At 36.6% G+C, this 24,987-nt stretch overlaps 1 protein-coding gene across 3 annotated transcripts in view; it reads right to left on the reverse strand.

Moving 5' to 3' along the window:
- Positions 1-24,987, reverse strand: part of ITPRID2 (ITPR interacting domain containing 2) — a 92,700-nt gene that overhangs the window by 11,030 nt on the left and 56,683 nt on the right. For all 3 annotated transcript variants that reach the window (XM_047870535.1, XM_047870537.1, XM_047870534.1), the window contains 11 exons: positions 24,372-24,428; positions 22,035-22,074; positions 21,846-21,944; positions 20,458-20,666; positions 18,950-19,650; positions 10,647-10,719; positions 6,416-6,504; positions 3,582-4,790; positions 1,441-1,518; positions 1,235-1,362; positions 693-843 (listed from right to left, as the gene is read on the reverse strand). In XM_047870535.1, coding sequence (XP_047726491.1) covers positions 693-843; positions 1,235-1,362; positions 1,441-1,518; positions 3,582-4,790; positions 6,416-6,504; positions 10,647-10,719; positions 18,950-19,650; positions 20,458-20,666; positions 21,846-21,944; positions 22,035-22,074; positions 24,372-24,428 — 2,834 coding nt within the window. The remainder of the gene's footprint in view (positions 1-692; positions 844-1,234; positions 1,363-1,440; positions 1,519-3,581; positions 4,791-6,415; positions 6,505-10,646; positions 10,720-18,949; positions 19,651-20,457; positions 20,667-21,845; positions 21,945-22,034; positions 22,075-24,371; positions 24,429-24,987) is intronic.

A 24,987-nucleotide genomic window follows, 5' to 3' on the forward strand; every position in this document is an offset into this window, starting at 1 on the left:
TACAGAATCATTCACTGTTAACAAAAACAACTGTGTTGTTCAAATAACAAAGAGAAAAGCTCAGAATTTCAACATTTCAAAACAATGCATTTTATGACTGCAAAGGTCATAACAAAAATAATCCAATGCTGAAGTTTAAATTTCATGGAAAGAAACATTAGAAATTTGAACAGTGATACAAAATAAAGAGTGTTTTATTTTCTTGGCTGTATACATGTTTTTTGCCTTTAAAAAGATCTCATTTGATTCCGTAAAAACCATAAAGACTGGAAAAAAATCCAAACTAAAGGAAAAATTTATAGGGAATAGTTATTTACTCAAAGGCAAAAAAAGCTGAGTGAAATATATGTTTATGTTCTTGGCAGTTAGTTACATGCAGTGATTAAAATCTAAATTAGTCATGTGTTAATCCACTATCATTTTTCTTCTAAAACTAAAAAATTTTGTATTGCTCCTTATTATTATTAAGAAAATATGATTAACAATTTTCAATATATTTCTAAATACACACAATATTTAAGAGAAGAATCACAACTTGGACATTCAACTGATTTGTGGGAAAGGATCCTTAAACATTCCGTTTGCCTCACTGGCATTAAAATAAGTGGTTTCACATTAAGGCATTTGCCCTAAACTGTGCGGCCCATGGTAAGTCCTAAGTGAAATCCGCTGGCAACCCCCACGGCACCTACCGCAAGAGCTGAGGCGCGGAAGGGAGAGGGCATGCACACAGCGCGGAACTGCTCCTCCAGGCCCAGCAGGCGCTCCTCCAACTGCAGCTCCAGGTCCTGAAGCTCCATTCGGACTGAATTCCTCAGACTCTGAAGCTGATCAACTTCATACCTGTCGGTACAACGATAGGCACAAGGTTGAAAAGAGCAGTTTGGAGATTGACGTTCACAACTCTCTCACAAACTGCTAGAAGGTACTGAGATTGCAAGTTCTGAAAATTAGCACAACAGTGATGCCACAGGTGGGACCAGGAGGACAAATGGTCTTTCTTCCTCTACCCTCTCTCCCAAACAGTGAACAAAGATTACAACCACCGTCTTCCTCAATACATGGAAAGCAGTTTCATTAGTAAGACACTCTGCCTAATTTCACTTACAGGGGTTCACAAAATAAACGGTACACAGCAGTAGGCATAAAATCCAGCTTAAAAAAAAAAGGCTGATGATGCTTTTTCAGAATTAAAAATATTTTGAGTTACATTAAGACAAAATGAACTTTTTACCTTTCCTCCTCGGTCATATGATGATAAACCATGGTTTGCTGACGTAGCATTGCCAACTCTAAATCCATCATTTGCGTCCTAAATAAATTCAGGCTCCGCCTCATTACCTGGAGCTCCTGAAAAGTATTCTAGAACACAATATGACAAAGTTATACTTCTAAATCAGACAAAAACTTTGTAACACAAAAATCTAAATAAGCACTTACTTCATACAGAGGTAGAACAGATGATTTCTGAGTACTATATGGAGCAGCAGCAAGATCGGGTCCTCTCGTCACAGGGTACTTCAAAAAAGTAAGAGTCTGATTACAAATCAGTGTTAAAGTGCTTACCTCCAAATTATCTAAGGTGTTAAAAAGGTGCAATTGGGGGTCTATATATAGTTCTCTTGGAGACAACAACAACAACAACAACAAAAAACCAAAATCCCACTTCATATTGTAAGGAGGAACCAAATACCTCAGTCCCCAATGCTACCTATATTACTCCTATCTGTGTCAGGTAGAAGTCTGTCTATATGGAACAAAGAAGAGGCAAAGAAACAGGCATATTTCAAATCTACATCTTACGGGACTTCCCTCTTGCCTTGAGAAAGAAGAAAACAAACAAAACTCAAAAATGTAGAAGCAATAGCAGATTCAGATTATAGGAAATTACTGAGTTGGCTGGCCAGAGTAGCAGGCAGTCATCATACTGCTCACAGACATTTGAGCATCTACTGTGTGTCATTATTTTAGACAGTGAAGAAAAAAGACAAAAGAAAGCACAAAAGGCATTCCCAGCCTTCAAATGTTTTCACAGTGCAAGGGAAAAAAAAAAAAGGGAAGTGGGAAAAAACTTACAATGTTGGGGTGGGGGAGGGGAGTGCAGTGATGGAAACAAACAAAAATCTAGATTAGGTGAATGATCCTGGCACTGATGACACGTGAGCTGAGCCTTAACAGGAAACAGGCCTTGATCAGGCAGAGAAAGGCAAGGGCAAGGGACTCCAGGTTAAAACAAACAAACAAACAAACAAACAAACAAAAAACAGTGGCATTTGTAAAGACAGACACAGGAACGCACACCTATTTAAAGAACTGCACGCAGTCCAACACAGCTGGAGCACACGCATGAAGAATGAGACTGGACAGATAGTCAGAGACAAGTCATGAAGAGCATCTGTCTACTGGGGGGTGGGAGGTGGTGAGAAGATTATTTAGCTGAGTTACTGATGGGACACCCAAGAGGAGCAGACCACATGTAGAGCTGGTCTAGAAAGGTGCACCATCAAAGCGTAGGTGGGTTGAGCCCTGGAAACCCTGTGCTTCACGTAATTACAGCTGGAGAGTTAGGTATCTCACTCACAGATTTTTATAAGGAGGAAGAAAAAAATACCCACATTCTGGTCAGACCGGGAGAAAATCATTAGGTGACCATCCTCATGAGGATAAAATCTGTATTTAAAAGAAAGTATACTTTGCCACTTAATAAGTTGCAAATTTGATTTTGCCTTTCCTAGTGGCATCCTTCCTATGATGTCATCATAAGAGATCTATTATATACACTGTAAACCTCCTGACTCCTAGCTGAACTCTGTGATCAGGACATTACACGGTCATTTTCTTTATTTCCTCAAACTATCTAAACACAAGTAGTGTGGAGACAGATTTAGAAAGGCAAACCTAAAGACAATTTGTTTTCAAAACTTTTTTGGAAAATTTTTTGCAGCCCACCAACATATCTGAGTGCAGTAATTTTAAAAGTGACAAGACAGACTATTTTTATTCAAATTCACACTTTACCTGATTTTTTTTCTTTTCTGGGGCAGTTCCAGTCTTTGAACCCAGTGGAAGCAGACTAATTCTGTGCCAGGAGACCAGCATCAGGAGTCAGTAGATGAAGGGGGAAGCTTAGACAGCTATGAGCAGAGCCAGGGGAACACACGGCGACACAGAGGTCGAGGGAAGGAAAGCTTAGAAAGGAAAGAGGCAGTAAACACGATCAAACGGCAGAGAAAGGGAGGCAGCATTTGAGAGGGAAGATTTTTTAGTAATAGGTATAACCTGACTTAAAAAAAAGACAATGGAGGATAGGCTAAAGAAGGGAGGTTACCTAATGAGCAAAATCTCTTCTCCAGAAGAGAGGGAGATTATGAGCAGAGAAATTAACCTTGTTCAGGATTAATTATAGCTTTTCCCTTAAGATAGGAGGGAAGAGTACAGGAGGAGGGCAGGTTCAGAGAAGTTTAGGCATGTAAGAAAATGAGGCTGAGGTGGTTCATGCCTGATGGGACTTTGCTTCTTAGCGAATTAAAAGGTGCTCAGATGGGTAAAAGAAAAAAAAAAACATTTTTTTCCCCTCATACCTGTGAAAGATTCTGCAGTGAGTTTCTAATATCATGCAATACTCTTCGCAACTGCATTTCAATGGCGGAAGGGGGGTTCACAGAGCACGCTCGGTAAGGGTAGGCAGCATGTCGATGCGAGTTAGGACACCCGAAAGGGGTAGTGAAGGCACTACAGGTGGCGCCTGATATGTTGGGAACACTGTGAGTGCTCAGAGTTCTCATGTGCTCACACAGGGGCCTCTCCTGCCACTCCGAGTGGGCAGAGTGAAGAGAACAGGTGGACTGAGATACTGGTGCCGGAGCATAGAGCGAACAGGAAGGAGTCCTTCGATGATGGCATTCCTCCAACCGGTTCACCTCGCTCTGAGAGGCTTCTTCTTTCTTCACAGATGATGGAGAGATGAAAATAGTGGATTTAACTAAAGACTGACCATCGTGCTCAATCACCTCTTTTTCTAATTTCTGTTCCTCTTCAGGTGTGTACTTGTAAGTGAAGGACGGTGGACTGCACCTGGTCTCTTTTCCTGGGGACAACCGAACATTGACAGAGGATACGACTCTTACCGGGCTCAATAAGGTTGTTGGTAAAGACTGAGACCTTCTTAGAGGATAGCCAGCTTTTGCAAACAAGTACCTTTGTTTTAACAGATCTTTCGATTTTATCAAGCTACGCCCTACTCTCTGATTAGACAGACTGCAAACCTTCATTTGAGCTCTTTGCAAAGCGGTATTAACTCTGTCCACAGAAGAGGGAGGCCCAGTTGTATTTTCCGAGCTCTTCTCACTGCATCTAGCTTCAATGGAAGCCAGTGATTTGAGAATATGGTGTGTGGTATACTGGGCAAATTCACATTCACTGCTTTTATCCACATCACTTTCGGCACTTGCTTCCCCCAGCAGATCCACTGGCTGTGCTGGAGACAAATCCTCTTTCACTTCAGTAATTGCAGTAATGTGGTCCCCTCCCCCACAGGGGGACTCTGTGTTCCCTGCAGGCTCAACAGTCTCGCACTGGGGGAAATTCTGGCTATCTGACCTTCTATCAGCAATTGTTGCTGCCTTCTCTCTTCCCTTCTGAAGAGGGATCAGAGACTCCTCCTCTGACTCATGAAAATAAGGCTGGTCCTGTGCTGTTGGTGTGACAAGGTCTTCACCAAATGAGGTGACTGTTGTCTCACTGTCACAACTGTCGGCACTACTCCCCATAGCCTGCAAGGACTCATGAACCTGTGAAAGGAAATGGGCAGAAAAATGGAGAATTTGGATAAGAGGGATCACTAACAAAATGCCAAACTGATATGCCGTTTCTATACTTTCAGGGTCTCCCACCTTGGTGACGGCCCTGGTGCTGCTCAAAACTGTGTTTTACTGCCCCTAGTCAGCAACTCCTTCACTTTCCCACAAAGCTTATTCCAGACCTTTACTATTTACCTCAGGTCCCCTTTTCAGCACCCATTTCCTTTTCTTCCAACACATGACACTGAGTTACTGAGAAGATGGACCGAAATTTCTTAACTTTCTTCCCCAACACCTACAAATGTTCCCCTACCTCTCCCTACCATTCCTTCCTCTCCGTTCTGAAAGGAAATTTGCTTTTTTTCAAAGCAAATCCTCCAGTCTATATGTCTGATCACATCCTCTCCAGGACTGTGGTATTTCTGCACAATTTTATCCCAGATTTTTCTGCATCTGTCTTCTTAGAGCTCCTTCCCTTAGCCAAACAACTTTCCTGAGTCATCCCCCTTTGAAAAAGACACAAAGACCTATCACCCTTATTTGAAAAAAACAGTCAACAGCCGTACCTTCTTTTCCTTATCATCACTTTACTCTGCCCTCATGCTTCTGCCTCATTTCTTACCTCAAAACCACTCACTCAACCACTCACCAAAAAGCTGAATTCTTATCTTTCTATGCTCACGTCCACAGATTTCCTTTTAAAAAACGCTCTCCTCCAACTCCCAGTTGTCCTGCCCACTGGATTATTCTTTCTGAGCCTCCTTAAACACTTCTGTTGTCTGTGTGCCCCTCAGGTACTATGTTCCTGGAGGCTCTTGTGGGTTCTCTTTTTCTCTTACCTCCAATTTTATTTAAAGTTTGCTCCTAGATATTTTAGACTAGACACTTTCAAAATGCTTCTGTACCTTCGCATACAAGGGCTCCATATGTTACACACACAGAGTATAAACTCCTTAAGGATAAAGATGTGCCTGTTACCTGGGTTATCTAACACACTCCACCATTAAAGTCATAGAATATCCAGAAAGCTATGTAACACAACATTAGCTATTAAATAAACAAACAAACTGAAGCAATAGTGGGAAAATAGAAGAAAAGTATCAGACAGAATAATGATCAAAATAACCTCTATTTACTGAAAGTCAAAAAATAAAGAAGGAGGAACTCTCTTTGTTTTTAAATGTTCAGTCAGAGAGGGGGCATCTGGGTGGCTCAGGTGGTGGAGTGTCTGACTCTTGATTTTGGTTCAGGTCATGATCTCACAGTTGGTGAGACTGAGCCCGCATCAGGTTCCATGCTGACAGCACAGAGCCTGCTTGGGATTCTCTCTCGCTCCCTCTTTCTCCGCCCCTCCCCTGCTTGCATCATAGACTCTAAGTAAATAAATAAACATTTTAAAAAATGTGTCAGTGCTTAGTCAGAAAGAGATGCAGAATTAGTGAAAACTAAAACCTGTAATCAAATGCTTAGATAGCACCTACGTCCTGGAGTTTTATTCTTACTGTCATTTGAAAAATAAAGATTATACAGATTCAGTCTTGAAATATATAGGTAGTGAAAAATCACCTAAATAGGAAGAAGTTGATCAGAGTGCCTACTACAATGGAAATTTTTACCTGAAGATGACTGAGGGAGAGGCAGTCTGTCGAATCTTCAGCAAAGCCACTGCTGTCAGAGTGTTGACTTGCAGTACGTAACAAATGATCTATCAAAAGACATGCAGTTAGGGCAGAACTGCTAAATAGGACTTCACTGGAAAGAAGGTCTTACAGATATCTAATTCCTGATACATGTCTGATATGTATTGATTCCTTCTTAGAAAAATATGCATCACTTATGCAAAATGTGGCTTCAAAGCACAGAAGGAAGCTTGAGTTCAACCAAAAACTGAATCACATCTATCAGAAATTCTGTGTTCAGTTGCTAAGTTCCGGTTTTAATATATTTTGGTATAACCAATTAATTTCCTATCCTTGGAGGACAACCGGCTGAAAACAAGAACCACACTGATAAAAACAGGAATCCCAAAGGAAGCCACTTCCATTATGTAAATATGTAGATATTCAGCAGGTGAAATTAGAAGTTTAAATGTAGTGTGCAAAAAAGTTCTATTATCTTCCTAATAACAAAATAAGAATATACTTAAGGTGCCAATAAATTAAATAATTTGCAGGCAAGAGTACTTAAATGTTTCTGATGGTTCAAATGATGCAAACATTTGTAAGTCATGAAACAATGATTTCATAACAATTGCATGAAACTCAAATAGGTTCAACTGATACATAATGTTGTTAATCTTAAAGAAACCCTGTTTGCTTTTTGGCCTAAAAACTCGAATTCCTGGTTAGTATAACCTGAAAACACTCTTTAAAATAAAAAGGCCACCTAAGCACAGCAAGCATGATCACATGGCCATCCACACTGCAAGTTTGGGAGAAGCTTTATATCTATAACATTTACTAAGGGAGAAGCTTCATGACAAGGTCAAGTTCTGCAGAACTTCAAAAGCATCAAGCTAGTGGCACCTGGGTGGCACAGTTGGTTAAGTGTCCAACTTTTAATTTTGTCTCAGGTCATGATCTCATGGTTTGTGGGATTGAGCCCCATGTCGGGCTCTACTGATAGCTTGGAGCCTACTTAGGATTCTCTCTCTCCCTCTCTCTGCCCTTTTTCAGCATGCATGCATGCTCTCTCTCTCTCTCTCTCTCTCTCAAAATAAATAAATAAATAAATAAATAAATAAATAAATAAATAAGTAAGTAAATAAGCAAGCATTAAAAAATAAAAGCATCAAGCTAAACAAAGTGTGTTTTACCAGAAACCTGATAATATGTTTTAATAAAATCCAAAATCAATTAAACTTTGCCTCACTTTGAAAAATATCCCACTTGTAGCTTCAGGTTTAATCTAAGAGTATCACAGAATGGCATAATTTTTTCTCATCATAATTAGAAAAATTCTGTAATATTGCTTTGAAGTGAACAAAATTATATAATGACATATAAAAAATTGATCCATACCTTTGATAGGTCTAGGTAAACTGTAACAATTGTGAAACTGAACTGGAATGAGCTGTTACCATAGGTACTAATTATGCATTATATCAGCTGAGAGAATGATTAACATCTTAACGTCACAGTAGTTATCACCATAATTATGTGTTTGCATGTCTTTTTTTAGACTATGAGTCTTCTGAAGACAGAAACCTCATTTATTCTATTTTGTATCCCAGTACCTAAAACAATTAAACAATAAATAAATGTATGCTGAATGAAACAATGATAACTTTCTTTTTATTTTTTTCTGTTATTTATTTATTTATTTATTTATTATTTTTTAATATATGAAATTTTATTGTCAAATTGGTTTCCATACAACACCCAGTGCTCATCCCAAAAGATCCCCTCTTCAATGCCCACCACCTACCCTCCCCTCTCTCCCACCCCCCATCAACCCTCAGTTTGTTCTCAGTTTTTAAGAGTCTCTTATGCTTTGGCTCTCTCCCACTCTAACGATAACTTTCTTTTTAAAGCAACAATAAAATTAAACAGTCCCTTAAAGGATTTAGAAGTGAAACTGCCTATCATGTTGGGCAAAGGGCAGCGGCTGGAGCCCAGGGAAGCCAGTGATTAGCTCCGCTCAGGTCAGTTTTATTTGCTGCGGAATAGTCTATGCTGAGTTCACCTCTGTGGTTGTTAGCCTTGAGTTCACACAGACTAGGTCAGATTATAGCCTACTCAGCATTCACAGCAGGAGTTGGGCTGTGGAAAGAACAAGGAGGCCTGGGTTCAAGTTGCTACTTTATCATAATAAGCAGTGACTTCTCTCCTCCACAAAACAGAATAATCCTTCTATCTCACAGGACTACTTCAGGAACTAAGTAGGGTGTAGGCGAAACTATTCTGTAAATTGTAAATCACAACCTATGTTCTTTAGGCAGGTATTTCACAAAAAACACCGTTCTCCACAGAAAAATGTGGAATTAAAAACAATCAGACCTCTGTCCTAACTGAAGAGATTTAACACTATTTCTAATTAAAAACGAGGATGTTAGAGCAAAACATTAAATTGAGAACAAAACAAAACCTAGAATTTGTATTTGTCCAATATCATAAAGAAATAGAACAGAACACCTGTATACTCTGTAGGACTAAAGAAAATTTGTACCTCTTCTATAATAAGGAATAAGCTCTCAACATAGCTTAATGAATGTTAGTTGTGACAAGAGTTGAGTCACTAAACTTCTCTAGACTTAAATCCCAGGACTGGATAGGAGAATTAAGATCACTCTAACTTCAAAAGTCCTATCATTAAGGTGCAAGTATTTTTTTTTTTTATATACATGTACTACTACATGCACTATAGTGCATATATGTATAGTGCACTATATGTACTAAACTTGTGAAATGAATATTTTACCAGTGATTCTAATTCTGTAATTATAATTAATCAAAGATACTTCCATATCACACTATCAAAACTTGATAGAAGCTATGCTTAAAAATGATGAAAACACTATATTGTTCCCTCTCCCTCTCATGTACACACGAAACGATTTTACTGTTAATTTATAAAAATGTGATTCATAAAAATGTTAACACTTTTACATATGCCACCAGAAATAAGAGACCTCTTATTGGTAAGAGGAAGAAACTCAGATGTGGATACAAACCACATTCTGTTTTTTTCTACCACAAGGAGCTTGCTCTTGAAAGATCTTGAAGTACTTCTACAGTTTTTAATCCCTTTTTTGACACAAGGCAAACTGCTTTTCTAATGTACCCCTTGTCAACCTATCCAAAGGAAAAAATTCTTGATGGCTGTGAAGCCTGCCTTACAGCTCAGAAACACATACATATATTTATAGACTTAAAAAGGGGACAAAGAACAGGAAAGCTCATTTTATGTCCGACCAGAACTGTAGTGACCTAGTGAGAGAGGAGCACTTAGTACCACGATGCAATAAAAGAAAAATTATATGCAAATTCTTCTTATGAAGTCATTTCAGAGATCAGAAGAGAACAAACATGCAATTTCCTATTCCAGGAACATACATATGATCCTTTGTTTAAAAAAAAAAAAAAAAAAAAAAAAACAGGGTGGTTCAGCATGTGTAAAGCTTTAAAAATAAACAGCCACCTTCAGTGGCCACTTTAACTTCTTTCCTTCCTTTCTCCTTTTCTCTAAATCTCAAAAGCTTTGTGATTTTAAACATCAGGCAAGTTTTTCTTGTTGCAAATTAAAAGTGAAAGAAATGAATTCAAAGGCTCTTTGGTCAATAATTAATAATTCAAGAGAAGAATGGTATCGGCAGACACTCACCTTTGATCCATAGTTTAAATTGAACTTAACTAGCTTTAACCAGTACTGAGAGATGGGTATTTTTTTGCCAGAGGCATATGCATGTTTAGTAGCCATGTTTAAATTATGGAGCCATGTTTAAATTTAAACATTAGGAGCCATGTTTAAATAATGAAAAGCAGAGGTCGATAATACAAGTGTATATTTCAATCATAACCACGTTAAAAGCAGGCCTGAATCTGTTGCTCTATCACTTCCCATCTAGCCCTTATGCAGAGCTGAAGAACAATTAGAGTGCACAGAACTGCATTTCAGGATAAGCAAACAAAAATTATTTTATGGGCACAAAAGTCTTCAAGAAGATACAAAAAATTCTATAACCAAAGTATAATGAAGCATCCATACCTGGATGCTTAAGGTTAAGCATCATAACCTTCTTTTCCACTAATAGGTACTCAAATACTGATAGGTAAACCCCTTTTCCAAACCAATGAATGACACACTTTGGTAATGTGCTTGGGAACTAGTGGACATTAGTCAACTTACCTCTTTTTGACTTGGTGAGACCTAGCTGGTAAGCGGCTGGAACGTGAGGAGCTTCTCCCTCAGTACTCTGAACCTAAAAACAGTTTTAAGTAGTTACAACTTGAAAAATCTATGATGAAGAATACCTCTTGATAATTACTTATTAAACAAATCAACACAACTAAAAGGGTATCAAAACTTTGTACTTAAAAAAGGCAAAACATCTTATCTCAAAATTGTGATAGTGTCTCACATCTCAATTTTACAGTCTATTTTCCAGTTAACAATAGGACTGAATGTCTGTAGCTAGCAATGAAAAATGACTACATGTGTAAACTACTTCATTTAAAAAATTTGCTATTAAATAAAAAATTGACCCCTAAGAAAAAGTTTTTCTGTAAATGTTAAACTTCAAAGTGTAAGGCCAATCCTGGAGAAATGCCAATAACTTTGCAGCAGACCATGACTGACATACAGCTGAGGCAACTACAAGTCTTGTATCTTCAAAAAAATGCATATTATGCTCCCATTAGAAAAGTTTGTAAGATCCCCCAAATTCTGAGTTATGAAAAACCACTCTTGTATACAACTGCTTTGTCCTAACATAAATGGTCTTTTAAGATATAAACTAGGAATTCCAAAAAAAAAAAAAAAAGCATGTTTCATTACAGAACTAAACTGTTGAAAGATCTTCCATAAATCCTCCCTGAAAACTATATTCAGAAAAGATATAAACCAAAAAAGTTTTCTTTTTATGCTATCTCCCCCCCCTCCAACCTGTACAATACATAATTTAGGAATTTTCAGACTCCTTATTCACCACATCTATCCCATTCTGCAAATACTCTATTTTATAAAAAAATGTTTTAATGTTTATTTATTTTTGAGAGAGAATGTGAGCGAGAAAGGGGCAGAGAGAGGGAGACAGAATCTGAAGCAGGCTCTAGGCTCTGAGCTGTCAGCACAGAGCCTGACATGGGGCTCGAACCCAGGCACCCATGGGATCATGACTTGAGCCAATGTCAGACACTTAAACAAATGAGCCACCCAGGTGCCCCTGCAAATACTCTATTCTAATATAACTAACTCTATATTAAAAATAAACATCTGGGGAGGGTGTGACACTAATTTCTAACACTACTTTGCAATGATTAGTACTTGAAATAATAAATCACATCCTAGTAAAGTAGACAAACTAGCCAAACAAGGTTTTCAACCTTGAATAAATAAGAAAGCAATTAGCAAACAGGTTTTAGGTAGAATGCTGGTAGTTTTGAAGTATGAACTCCTTCAAGAATAAGAAATATTCCATAGGAATGAGAGTGGAATGACAAACATGGGGAAAAAAATGCTCAAAGGCTAAAGATATTACCCAATTTAAAAACTGCTCTGATTTGTGATATTTTTGTTCTACACAGTTCCATGAACCCAAAGTTCATGAATCTTTTGAGAAATAAAACACACTGGTCATTTAAAACCATCACCTATAAATTATTATATAAAATAGTTTCTAACCTCCTTGTTATTACTCAGAAACTATGTATATATTCTTCAAAGCAGCAGACATAAGTTCAACAGGAAAACCATTGTTTTGTGTGCAAGGAGACAAAATGCATTTTCTTTTTAAATTCAACAAAAGCTCTATTATTAGTCTCTATTCAGGCCTACCCTACTTGAAAGAGTTTTCTGTTAAAGGAAATATCAAACAGACCAAAGAAGTATAACAGAAATCCAAATTCCTCTTTAATTTTATTCTAGGATTCTCAGTTAAGGCATGGCGTTGTGATATACCAAATTATACTCTCCCCTTTTAAAATGCAGAATTATCACATAGTCCATTCCTTAGATTTATAAAATTAGTCACAACCTTAGATTTATAAAATTAGTCACAAAACATGTCTTTAATGAATATGTATCTTCAATAATCTTTTAAGATGCTACTCAATGCCAAAACAAAGTAAAAATTTTAAAGTACAAAAACTACAAACTCCATTAATTAATTCAAAGAAAAGGGCCCTTTAAAAAGAACTGAGGGTCATTTTTTACTAATAAAACTACTAAAGTGAGGATTCTTCTTCCCACTTAACAAAAAATCATCAATCGCTTGTTGAAGACAGAAGAAGACATGCTAGGGACAAGTTACATTTCATAGCTTAAGCATGTGTTAGTACTGGTCACAGCTGTGCAAAGGAAAGTAGTCAAATCTGACATGGAGTACAGCACAGAAAATTATGAAGCAAACAAAACTTGGATCTATTTATGTGGCAGGATACTCAACAGTTTCAGATCCTCAGTGGAGTTCTGGTCATTCATTACAGATTGCCTTTTATTCAATTAACTATAGCTGAATATTGATAACTGAATTGGGTAATGGAAAATGAGTATTCACTACACAATGTTTCTAATCTCTAGGTAAGTTGAAACTTTCCATAATAAAAATTACCCCCAAGCCCCCATACCAAAATGATAAAATCGCTTGGTCTCAAATGTTTTGAGGTTTAGAACTGTATTGAAAGGGCACCCGGGTGGCTCGGTCAGTTGAGCATATGACTCTTTAAAAAATTTTTTCTTGTAATGTTTATTTTTAAAAATTTTTTAAAAATGTCTATTTATTTGTGACACGAGAGACAGAGCATGAGCCGGGGAGGGGCAGAGAGAGAGGGAGACACAGAATCTGAAGCAGCTCCAGGCTCTGAGCTGTCAGCACAGAGACCGATGTGGGGCTCGAACTCATGAACCACGAGACCATGACCTGAGCCGAAGTCAAACACTTAACCGACTGAACCACCCAGGTGCCCCAAATGTTTATTTATTTTTGAGAGAGACAGACAGACTGAGAGTGGGGGGAGGGACAGAGAGACAGGGAGAAATAGAATCTAAAGCAGGTTCCAGGCTCTGAGCTGTCAGCCCAGAGCCTGACATAAGGCTTGAACTCACGAACCACAAGATAATGACCTGAGCTGAACTCGGAGGCTCAACCACCTGAGCCACCTGAGCCACCCAGGTGCCGGAGCACAACTCCTGATTTTGGCTCAGATCATCATCTCACGGTTTGTGGGACTGAGCCCCATCGGGCTATGTGTTGTGTGTGTGCTCTCAAGATAAATAAACTTTTAAAAAGATATAGTTTTAATAAATGTTTTATTAAAACTTTCTGAGAGAGAGAGGAGAAGAGAGCAACATGCACACATAAGTGGAGAAGGGGCAGAGAAAGAGAGGGAGAGAGAGAGAGAGAGAATCCCAAGTAGGCTTCATGAGGGCAGTGCTGACCCCAATGGAGGGTATGAACCCACAATTATGATCTGAGCCAAAATCAACAATCAGCCACTTAACCAAATGAGCCACCCAGGCACCCTTAAAACTGTATCCTTCTGAATCAATGTCCTGCTACCATGGCAGGCACCTGCTTTGGGTTTTTTTGTGGTTGTTGTTTTCTGTGTGTGTGTGTGTGTGTGTGTGTGTTGTTGTTGTTGTTGTTAACATCTGTCACATTTATTCTGACTAATATACATCTTCTGGGCACAACACAACACTACTGTACTGTGTTCTACAGAGCAGCAATATGTGGAATGTTCTAACTTAAATAACCCTTCCTCTAAGGTTTAAGGAGACATTTATAGCAGTTTAAAAAAAAAAAATAAGAACTCAAAACTGGAGCTTTAGGAATTATAAATCTAATTTTTAATGACATGTCAAAAAATTTAAATGAAAGAATTACTTTCCTGAAGTAGTAGTATGAGGCTGTGCACCAGAGGACTTGAGTTCTTGTCCAATGTCTGACACTTTATCAACCAGTCTGACCTTTACCAAGTGGTACTGTGTAGTCTAAAGTGGCATGTGTGTACAAAGACCCAAATTCAAGTCTTATTCATGTCGCATAGTGGCTAAATGGCTTCAGATAGTTATCAGAATTGTCTGTGACAATTATGTCAGTTTTCAAAACTGAAAAATAAAGACTAAAACTCCTACTTCACAGGTCCTTGGGATAATCAAATATCTTGAAAGAATAAAGTGGTAACAATTTACAACAGATCTCTCTGATATGACCCAGGGATTCCTTACATTGACACACCCTCAGGCCTCCCCAAAGTAAGGCACTGACATTACATCCCTCAGAATGATGAGGAAGAATCCCTGCTATCAATATCCAATGTTAGAGGAGGAAAAATGCTTCCTCATCTGTAAAAGGAGAAAACTGGAGAATGAATTCAAAGATCTCTTTCTGTGCTAGTTTATTATTCTATATTTGTTGCAAAATTTTTTTTTTTAATTTTTTTTCAACATTTTTTATTTATTTTTGGGACAGAGAGAGACAGAGCATGAACGGGGGAGGGGCAGAGAGAGAGGGAGACACAGAATTGGAAACAGGCTCCAGGCTCCGAGCCATCAGCCCAGAGCCTGACGCGGGGCTCGAACTCACGGACCGCGAGATCGTGACCTGGCTGAAGTCGGACGCTTAACCGACTGCGCCACCCAGGCGCCCCTATTTGTTGCAAATTTTTACGTAAAACAAACTTTCAGGTTTTACTTGCAAGGTTTACTTTTTACTGTCACATAAATACTTCTTTAAAAAGTTACCATAAGTCTTTTAGATAAATGTCGAATAAAATTTAGTGGTTAATTGGGCTTCAAAGTAACAGACACTGGTCCATGTATCATGCGGGAGAGTTCATATTCTATTGCAAACACAATGCTTGTCTTCAAAACACAGTCAAATCTGAAAGGCCAAAAGAACAATTTAACTATCGATCAAGTATCTGATGGATTTCGGATTATTTTAACTCAGGCCAATAAATAAAACGGGAGAAAATCCTGAAATCTAACAACTAAAAACAAAGAGACGTAGTACTTAACTCAACAATCAGTGCAGAGACACTACGAAACTTCAGTAGCTTAAAAAATTATATATACTTCCAGTAATCCCTCTATTTGAATGTAAATTCATTTGTTGAGTCAGAAAACACAGAACAACCCATTTACAAAAATACACAGCTAAAAGTTCTCCTTCCTCTAACATGTAAGTGTGAGAAAGTTTTCCTTGACATAAAAGATGAACACTTGCTTACTGAGTAGGATCCTTTTGGTTCAACTGTGAATCATTCATCCGTAAGTCTACGACTCTAGACAGTTACCATGATGTATTTATTAAAAATAAACCATTTTGAGAACCCAAGCATTATTTAGGGAAGTCATTAAAAATCTGAAAACTCAAGAATATAGTTTTACAACTTTTAGACACACTAGAATACTTTAAATAGTCTACAAAACATCTGGTAGTCTACAAAAACATTTTCTCATAAGGCAAACTGACTTTTAATTGAAAGTAGTCTCCGGCCTTTTATTATTTTTTTTCTTAACATGAGAAATAGTCACTCTCACGCTCCAAGGCCTGAGTCAGTCTTGTCATCTACTTAACTCCCTTTACACTTAAATATTTCCTCTCTTCACTTCTGGTGGCTGTCAGATCTTACCTTAGCCTCAGGAGTAGGCAGCTTCACGCACAGAGAGCAACATTTTCTCCTCCACCCAGCTACCCAAAGCAGCTGGCATTCAGTTAATCTGTTTGAGAACTGGTTTACTGAGAGAAAGGGAGTGTCCTCTAACTTACATTTATTTGCTGTTTTTACAGGAAGAAAGTTCCCAACAGGAATTAAACCTCAAGGGAAAGGAGTCCAAAAGAAAAACAGCAACAATCTACTTTGAATGGGATCTAAAAGTTTGCTTCGGTAAGATTGTTCTCTTCATTTGTCAGTATAATTCAAGTCACACTTGGGAGAAGAGGAAATTAAAGAAACACATTATTTCCTTTCTTTATCCATTGTTCTACAACTCTCTTTAAAGTTCCCAAAGGGATAAAAACACAGTTCCAGGAGGTTTTTATCCATGTTTTAAATATACCTGAAGAACAAGGATTCATTACCCTTAAAATTCTCCATATATACAATGCAGCTATGGTTGACTATATCCATATATCCTTTTTTTGAAAACAAAAATCTTCTATTATTCTTCAACCACCAATGCCTGGAATTGTGTACTGAAAACAAAAAAAAAAAGTCAGGGGCGCCTGGGTGGCTGAGTCAGTTAAGCATCTGACTCTTGGTTTCGGCTCAGGTCATGATCTGCTGGTTTGTGTGATTTCAAGCCCACATCGGGCTCTATGCTGACAGTGTGGAGCCTGCTTGAGATTCTCTCTCTCCCTCTCTTTCTGACCCTCCCCTGCTCACTCTTTCTCTCTCCCAAAAATAAATAAACTTAAAAAAAAATTTTTTTTTTTTAAAGTTCACTTCCTTGTGACATTGCTTTCTTCATTAATTGCTTTTGCCAGCAGAGGGAGCAAAGAAAAAAAAAAAAACACCTGTAAAATCATTAAATGAAAACTTTCTATCAAAGCATATCTATTTAGCACTTTATGTTTTTTAAAGACCTTCTGTGTAGGGTACCAACAATTTAAAAAAATATATAGTTCAAAATTCAGGAACTCTAGGAATTAGAAAGCAACACACAAGAGTGACTTCTCATCTGTGCTGCCAACATCAGATTTGCAAGTATCTAACATATTTTGTTTAAATTTTCATATTCTGCTGTTAAATTAACACCAGGAAACTGACTCTCATATCTGTCATAGAAGAGGGGCCCCAATGGATGGCAGGAAGTTACACTTTATTGGTGGTAGGACAAGTTCAGACCAAAACAAACTATTTGATAATAGTGAAATAGAACAAAGAGGTTTTAATTTAGCCAAGTACTCAACTTATGAACTCATTATAATGAGAAATGTATTAGGGATTAAACAGGAAAAATATAAAAAAATATAAAGAAACAAGGGAAGGGGCGTCTGGGTGGTTCAGTCAGTTGAGTGTCCGACTTCGGCTCAGGTCATGATCTCATGGTTCATGGGTTCAAGCCCTGCATCAGGCTCTGTACTGACAGCTCAGAGCCTGGAGCCTGCTTCAGATTCTGTGTCTCCCTCTCTCTCTCTGCCCCTCCCCCACAAGCACTCTATCTCTCAAAAATAAAATAAAAACATAAAAAAAAACAAGGGAAAAAAAAAAGCCTACAAATAACTACAAATAATGTAGATTATTTCAAAGGGCTACATCTCTCCCTTTTCAATTCACTTTTTAGCTACAATTAAAGTAACAAAAGATACATTCAAAGACCACAAGGTAAATAGCTATTATCAGCAATCAAAATTGTGTGATAAATGCCTGATATCCATTAATGTGAGAGATACATACTCACCTAACAGGACACTTATGGGCAAAATCAATTATCCCATTTGCCAACTCCCTAAAATAATGGCATGTGATTCTAAAATTACTCAGTTGCTACTATATTACTAACACCATTCTGTAATAAATTTTAAAAAGAAAATTGTACATTATAAAACTCACGGCCACAGTTCTTCAGCAGTACACAGATGTCTGTTTTCTAATGTGTAAAACAAGACCAGCACTGCCTGCCTCATAGACTTAAAAAGAAAAGTACCTGAAGGGCCTAGTACAGTGCCTGCCACAAGGTAGGTGCTTGATAAACTTCAGTTTCCTGTCTCAGGTCATACAGTACCAATGCATAAGCATTAGCTTTGGCCATTCAAAAGGTGTTTTAGTTGACCTCATCAAAATGAATCTCTTTATTTTGCCAATTTGAAACTTCTGTAAATATAGTAATACCTCCAGGTAGAAATGAAAAGTAAGCAAACATTGGTCTTCTAGGCTTGCAGAATTCATGTTCCCTGACCTGGTGTTTCAAACTTTATTCCTTGAGGTTCCTATCCTTCCCTTCAGATACACAATATCTTCAGGTTCTTTCCAATCCCACTATAAAAATCTATCCTTCTCGAAGCCTTATTCACACTTCACTTATCCTTTCCACTAAGATACTTAGTGGAAAGTAAAAGTTTGCCCAAAGATACGTAGCAATTTAGCAGCAAAAAAAAGAACTCAAACTCCTGTTTGCTTTCAGAGCCTATGTTTTTAACTATTATGCAACACTGACTGTAATTTAAATATATTCTCAAGGGTTTTCTCAAGGCATCTAAATCTTAAACTGAGAGAGAAAGGGGATAAAAGTTCAAGTATCAGCAGTAAATGACAAGAGGATGCAGAGGAGCTGATGAAGTAACTGTCTCATTACCCTGGCAATGGACGGTCCTGTGACCAATTCTTAGTTTATGAAGCATAGAACCAAAATTTGAAAACTCAAAATCAGAATGATTTTTTTTCTAGTATAAATCTATTAGCCACCACTCATCTTATAGACATGTTTTGCATTTTCTTTCCTAATTCATTATTTGAAACAGGTCTCAGTAATATTTTACCTACCTCTTCCATTTCAAAGGAGTCCTTCTGCTGTGCCATTATATTTCTTATGGATGGTATCGTCAGTGGTGCACATGGCTCTTTTTCAGGTGTGGACACATGGACACCCTTCAGCTCACTGCCATTTTCCAGCTCACTGTGGCTGGACATGCTGAAATCATTACCTAAGTCAGATTCTAGAATACCAGATTCCTCACCCAGTTTATTCTCATGGCTTTGGGTTTCTCCATTTTGTTCACTTTCAGTTTTTTGGTTGAAATTGCTATTTGCTACATCAGAAAGTCTATCAATGTCAGAATTCTCCATAACAGTTGCTGAACTACCTGATACTTCTTCTTTAACTGTAGCCAACATAGAAGATGAGTCTTTCTTTTTTACAATTTTTTGACATTTTTGATCATTTTTATTGCCACTTTCTTCCATCACCGAAACATTCGGAATCTTTCCTTTATCAGTTGCTGGGGAAGGACTACTACTTTCTCCTTTCTCTGTTTTATCAACACATAAATTTAGTTTCGATAGTGTTTTCATTAAACGATTTGCAGTGTTACTTCGGGTTAAAGGTGGAGGTGAGTCTGTCTCCTTGTTAGAAGTCACTGAGGACATACTTCCAATTCTCTGCAGGGGAGTCCCAGAGACTTGGGAATATAAAGAAGAAAATGCATTGGCCACAGTAGTAAGCACTTCGATTTGACGAAAACGGCCTACAAAAAGAAAAGGATGTTGATTTTATATATGTTTATATATGTATACATATATTAAACTATTACTACTTTTTAGTATGCCAAAAATCGAACTTAAATCACAAAGATTATAAAACCAAAACTTCTTTCCTTATCCAACACTTAAAGTTTCTCTACATTTACCAGGGAAAGGGAAGATTTTTCACTCTCAACAGCAGACGTTATGTTTTAAGAATTTAAAATTTTATCTTTTATGATTTAAAACCCAAAAAAGCACGAAGTGTGACAATACTGAAGAGAAAAGAACAGCTATTGTTCCATAGCTTGATTCTATTTTTATGTCTGACTTAATTAAGACTCTTCCAAATGTTTTCCTATGGAGGGAGGATGGTAGGATTGGATTTACAGATCTCTTAAAGCTGTTCCAAGGACCATCTGAGGATCCCTATTTTGGAACTTCTGTTCAACAGAGAAAAATAAGCAAAGATATACTATAAATAAAAATTATCAAGTTAGCTATGCTATTTTAGATTTATAGAAAATGCCTAAAATTGACTGACTTCAGTTAACAGTAACAAGCCTCTGCCCTATTTCTTTCCTTTTTGAACATCAGCAATCTGGAGGGAAGTTTAAGAAAAGTACAAGGTTTCATACGTCAGTTATGGTAACATGTAAGTCAAGAATGAAGAGAGGGAAAAGTTAACTTTTAGTAAAACAGCTATTGTGTTAACCTCAATAATTAAGTTCCCAGTGCTATTCCTAAAACTTAGCAAGGTTTTAAAAAAATAAGACCATTTCACTGTGGATGCTAATATTTAAAAACCTTACTTGTTAAAGCGTAATTTGGATTTTCTACTTCCATCCGTTGCATTTGAGCACTCAAAAATACTTTAATATCTATCCCTCTGGCAAATGATGATGAATTAAAAAATCTGGAGGGGATTTTGGAAGCAATATCTGGTTCATCTCGTCCAAATCCAAGATTATAAAGAATTTCTTCAGGATCTTCTTCATAAAGTTCCAACAATTCTGAAACACTACAAGAAAAAAAAAGAAACATCAAGATATAAAATAAGTTTATAGTCCACATCACATTATAAAAAAGAGTTTCTGCTCTTTACACCATTATTATTTATTTCTTCATACATTGTGTACTAAATGTGATATATTACTCTTAAAAACAGTCCATTCTTTCAAACTGTTAGTATTGGAAAAAAGAGCTAATCCCCAAGAAGACACTCAATAAGACTCCCTAAATGATTTCTCACCTTATACTTTTTGTCATTTTAAGAGAGTCCTAGCAAAGCAGCTAAAACAATTAGAGAACAGGTGAGGGAGAATAAGGAATAAACAAATGAAGGAAAAGATGGAAAGGGAAAATACACTGGGAAGTTGGTAGCACAGGACATTCTGCAGAACTCGAGCTTTTCTGCTCTCTTTGGCTGTCACTGAAGATGCAACACAGGTAACAAGCTGAACTCAGAAAAGTGAGGGAGGAGCTTACTTTCAAATTTTCTCTAACCACTTTCACTCAGGAAGTAGGAGGAGTAAGGTATGGAGAGAATGGGTTACTCAAAGGAAAATCTTGTTCTCATTCGATTGGGAATTAAACATTTCTTATCTCTTCTTCCTCATACTAGTGATAATCCACCTTCTGAGACTCACTGAGGAAAACAGGAATGTTAGAGATGAAGCTTGAACAGAAGAAAATTTCAATTTGTTTCAGAGAAAATGCTCAGGTTCCAATACAATAAATTGGGTAACAATTTAAACTGGTTCCATGGGCACATGTACTTGCCTATTTCAATATATATTTTGAAGATCTTTGATTTAATATGTTGAAGATACATCTATGCTTAAATATCAAGCTTTAAATTAGAAAGGTTTATTCTGATTGTTATGTAAGAATAATTTAAGACCACGCCCTCCCCCAAAATGGGAGAATTCTGGAAGAAGTTATTCCACTATGGAGTTCCGATTTCAAGTTGTTGATAGGGCTCAAAATACTCATTATAACAAGAATTCCAGCAGAGTTATAAACACATCTGTTGCTTTTTATTTAATCTTAATTTAAAAAAAAGAAAAAAAGCAATGAATGAAACATTTTGTATTCTTTTGATTTCATACTATCAAGCCAAATCCAAGACTGAAAAAACAGTAAAGAGTAGATTGCCTATAACACAATGTAACTGTAGTATAATTTCAGAATAAGTCACCTTGAGACTGTGCCACTACTTTTCCCAGATCCAGTGGAATTCATACTTCTCCCTTTCTGATGAAACTGCAGTCTTCTCTCTTTGGCCAAGATACTATTGCTATAAACAAAATTAGATTATATGAGACCTTATTTTCATAAATGTTCTTCATTTTTGAAAAGGAAGAGAATAAACACCACAGCTACCTACCAGTTTTCAATTTGAGTATCCGTTTCATGGAGGTGGTTGGCTACATGTATAAAGAATAAATGCAGAGCATAATTGTTAGTAGGACAGTAACTACTGTGATATAATCATCAAGAAAGCATATTAGCCAAATATTACAGCTAAATGCCTAATATCCCAAACTCATGTCTTGGTTCATTAAATCTAGATCATTAAAAGTAATATACAGATCGATATGAAGAGAATCAGTAGCTTCTAGATGGTGTTTTTGTTTGTTAGCAATGTAAAATTAACTACTTCCTTCATTGAATGTTTAAAATAAAAGCTATACAGATAACCAATTAAATTTCTATGTTTAACAATTAAAAATAAATAGTAAGAAGACATACAGCATCTGTAGTAAATGTGTTTCTAATTATTAAATTTAAAAGCTATTACTAAAGACCTTTCAAGAGCAAAAACATGACTTAACATTATTTAAGTGTGGCAACAGTATATATAAGTTTCTAAGGTGCTTTTTCAAAGGCTGAAAATTCATCCCAGTTACAACCAATTTTTCATGCATGTATTTTGAAAATTTCTACTCGTTTCAAAGTAAATTTTCTTTAAAAAATTGTTTTTAAACTTTATCCTAGATTTACAAGTCTTAAACAGGTAAGTATCGTTAAGTGTAGAGTCAGTTAAATTTACTGCACTGAACTTTTATAGGCAAATATAAAGAAGGAAAATAATTATAAACATATCTATTTCAGCACACCAGATTTTTTCTCACTTCTGATTTACAAAGTCATGGCAACTTGTTAGTTTGTTTGTACATCCACTCAGAAAGATGCCTAACACGTAATATTCAATAAATATTTACTGAATGAATGTAAATAATCTTGAAATAATTTTCAGTAAAACAACATAATAGTTCCATTCTTCTCTGAAACTTCCTTTTAGGTTCTGGTTTCCAGAAAAATCATTCAATATGGATGAACAAGCAGACCGAGGCAGTTTTTAGGGCAGTGAAAATATATTTATGGTATGATAATGATAGATACATGGTATCATACATTTGTCCAAACCTACAGAATGTGCACATGCAAGAGTGAAACCTAATGTAAACTGTGAACTTTGGGTAATTATGATGCCTCATTATGGGTTCATCAGCTGTAACAAAAGTACCACTCTGGTAGGGGGCGTTGATTATTGGGAGGGCTATGCATATATGGATGCAGGAAGTACAGGGATAATCTCTATACCTTCCTCTAAATTTTTCTGTAAACCTAAACCTGCTTTAAAAAAAAAAAAGTCTTAAAAAAATTCCATATTGTGAAATTAAGGCAGATATCAAAAGTGCTATTTACTGTAACATTGAAATGCATTTTCAGTAAGAGGTTGGCAACATGCTCAACTGTACTAATTAAGAAGCAGTAAGTCTAAGCTCTTTACAGAGTTTATTCCTTGAAAGCACATTAACTTCAATAATAAAAACTAACATATTCACATATTCTAGAGTCTTAAATGTTAGAAGTAATATACATACAGATTGATTTAAAATAGCAAAAGATCAAAGTTATTACATTCAGTGGATAAATTCACCATTCATCAACTTATAATCTAAAAAGATTTAATAAAATCCTTAATTTCTTTTTGATAAAAAAGTACACATTAATAACCCAGCTGTACAACTACCAATAATCTTCAAATACCTGTAAAATAATAAAAATGTTTAATTCTACATTGTGGAAAATTTTACTATAAATCCACTGGAAAAGATGATACAATCTGTGAAAATTTAAACATGGTACGACACGCTTTTAAAATGTTAATGCAGTCTGGAATAGACATCAGCATAATGTTTTCTAATTAAATTCTAATAATTCTAATTTTGTTTTTGTTCTTCAGTGTTCTAACAATCTGGAAAGAGAGTAAGGGGTGGGGGGGAAGATGGGAGACGCTTGAATGCAAGGAGATAGACAAGCCACAGCTGTAAGTCTGACATAAGGCTACCTCACACTAAAAATAAGCTTCAATTTAGTCTTCTCATGTATAAATATTTAAGTTTCCTTCCTTCTGCGGGACAATTCTTCCCTCAGTTCTATGACCATTGTTTGCCCCCAAACAGTTCCTTTAAGCAATTAAGTCCAAGGAAGACAAGGACATTCCACAACGATTTTTAGAGCCATTCCTACAGGTATCCTACAAGCTCTGACTAGATTACTAACATGTCAAAGGTTCTGTAAAATGTGTCTCAGCCATTTTCAAGACCTTTAACTTTGGCTGAGGACTGTAAACCTGAAAGCACTCAACCTTTTTTTTTTTTTTTTTTTAATTTTAAACCTGTATGAAAATGCATTTCTTCCAAAAAAAACTTACCTTCAGCTCCCAATGACAAATCATCTTCAAAACTGCCTCCATTTCTCACAAGCACACCTGAAAGAAACGTAAGATTCATTCTGGTGTTCTGTTCTTTTGGACTCACATATAAAATCGTAGTTTTAGCTAAAATTGACCAAACAAAATGTAAGCTACAATAAGGTATTTCAAACCTGAATATACTCATACATTATTCTGATTATATAATTTCAAAAAGCAAGTCTAAGCTTTACTTTATCGCAAAGAAACCATGATCTGCATCAAGGTAAAATTGTTATAAGCCCAGATAGAAGTTATTCTATACTCACTATGTCTTCGAAGATACTCATTTAGCTAACATCGTATCCAAGAGTTTCAAGGAAAATCAGATCCCGGAGCAATCACTCCTTTTAACCTTCCTTAATAGTCAGAAGCTCAAGCTAGATTTTTCTAATACTGTAAGTGTTTTTTTTTTTTTTTTTTATATATATGCCTTGCCACTACCTGTACATTCTTGTTGTACTTTGAACTTTAGAACTGTGTCTCACACAGGTGGTAAAATTTCAGGTGTGGCAATTTCGGTTAATGTAATGTAAGCAAAGAAATGCTGTACTAAAGCTGACCCAGTTCACTCAAT

Source organism: Prionailurus viverrinus, chromosome C1, assembly GCF_022837055.1.
Source record: "Prionailurus viverrinus isolate Anna chromosome C1, UM_Priviv_1.0, whole genome shotgun sequence".
NCBI lineage: Eukaryota > Metazoa > Chordata > Mammalia > Carnivora > Felidae > Prionailurus > Prionailurus viverrinus.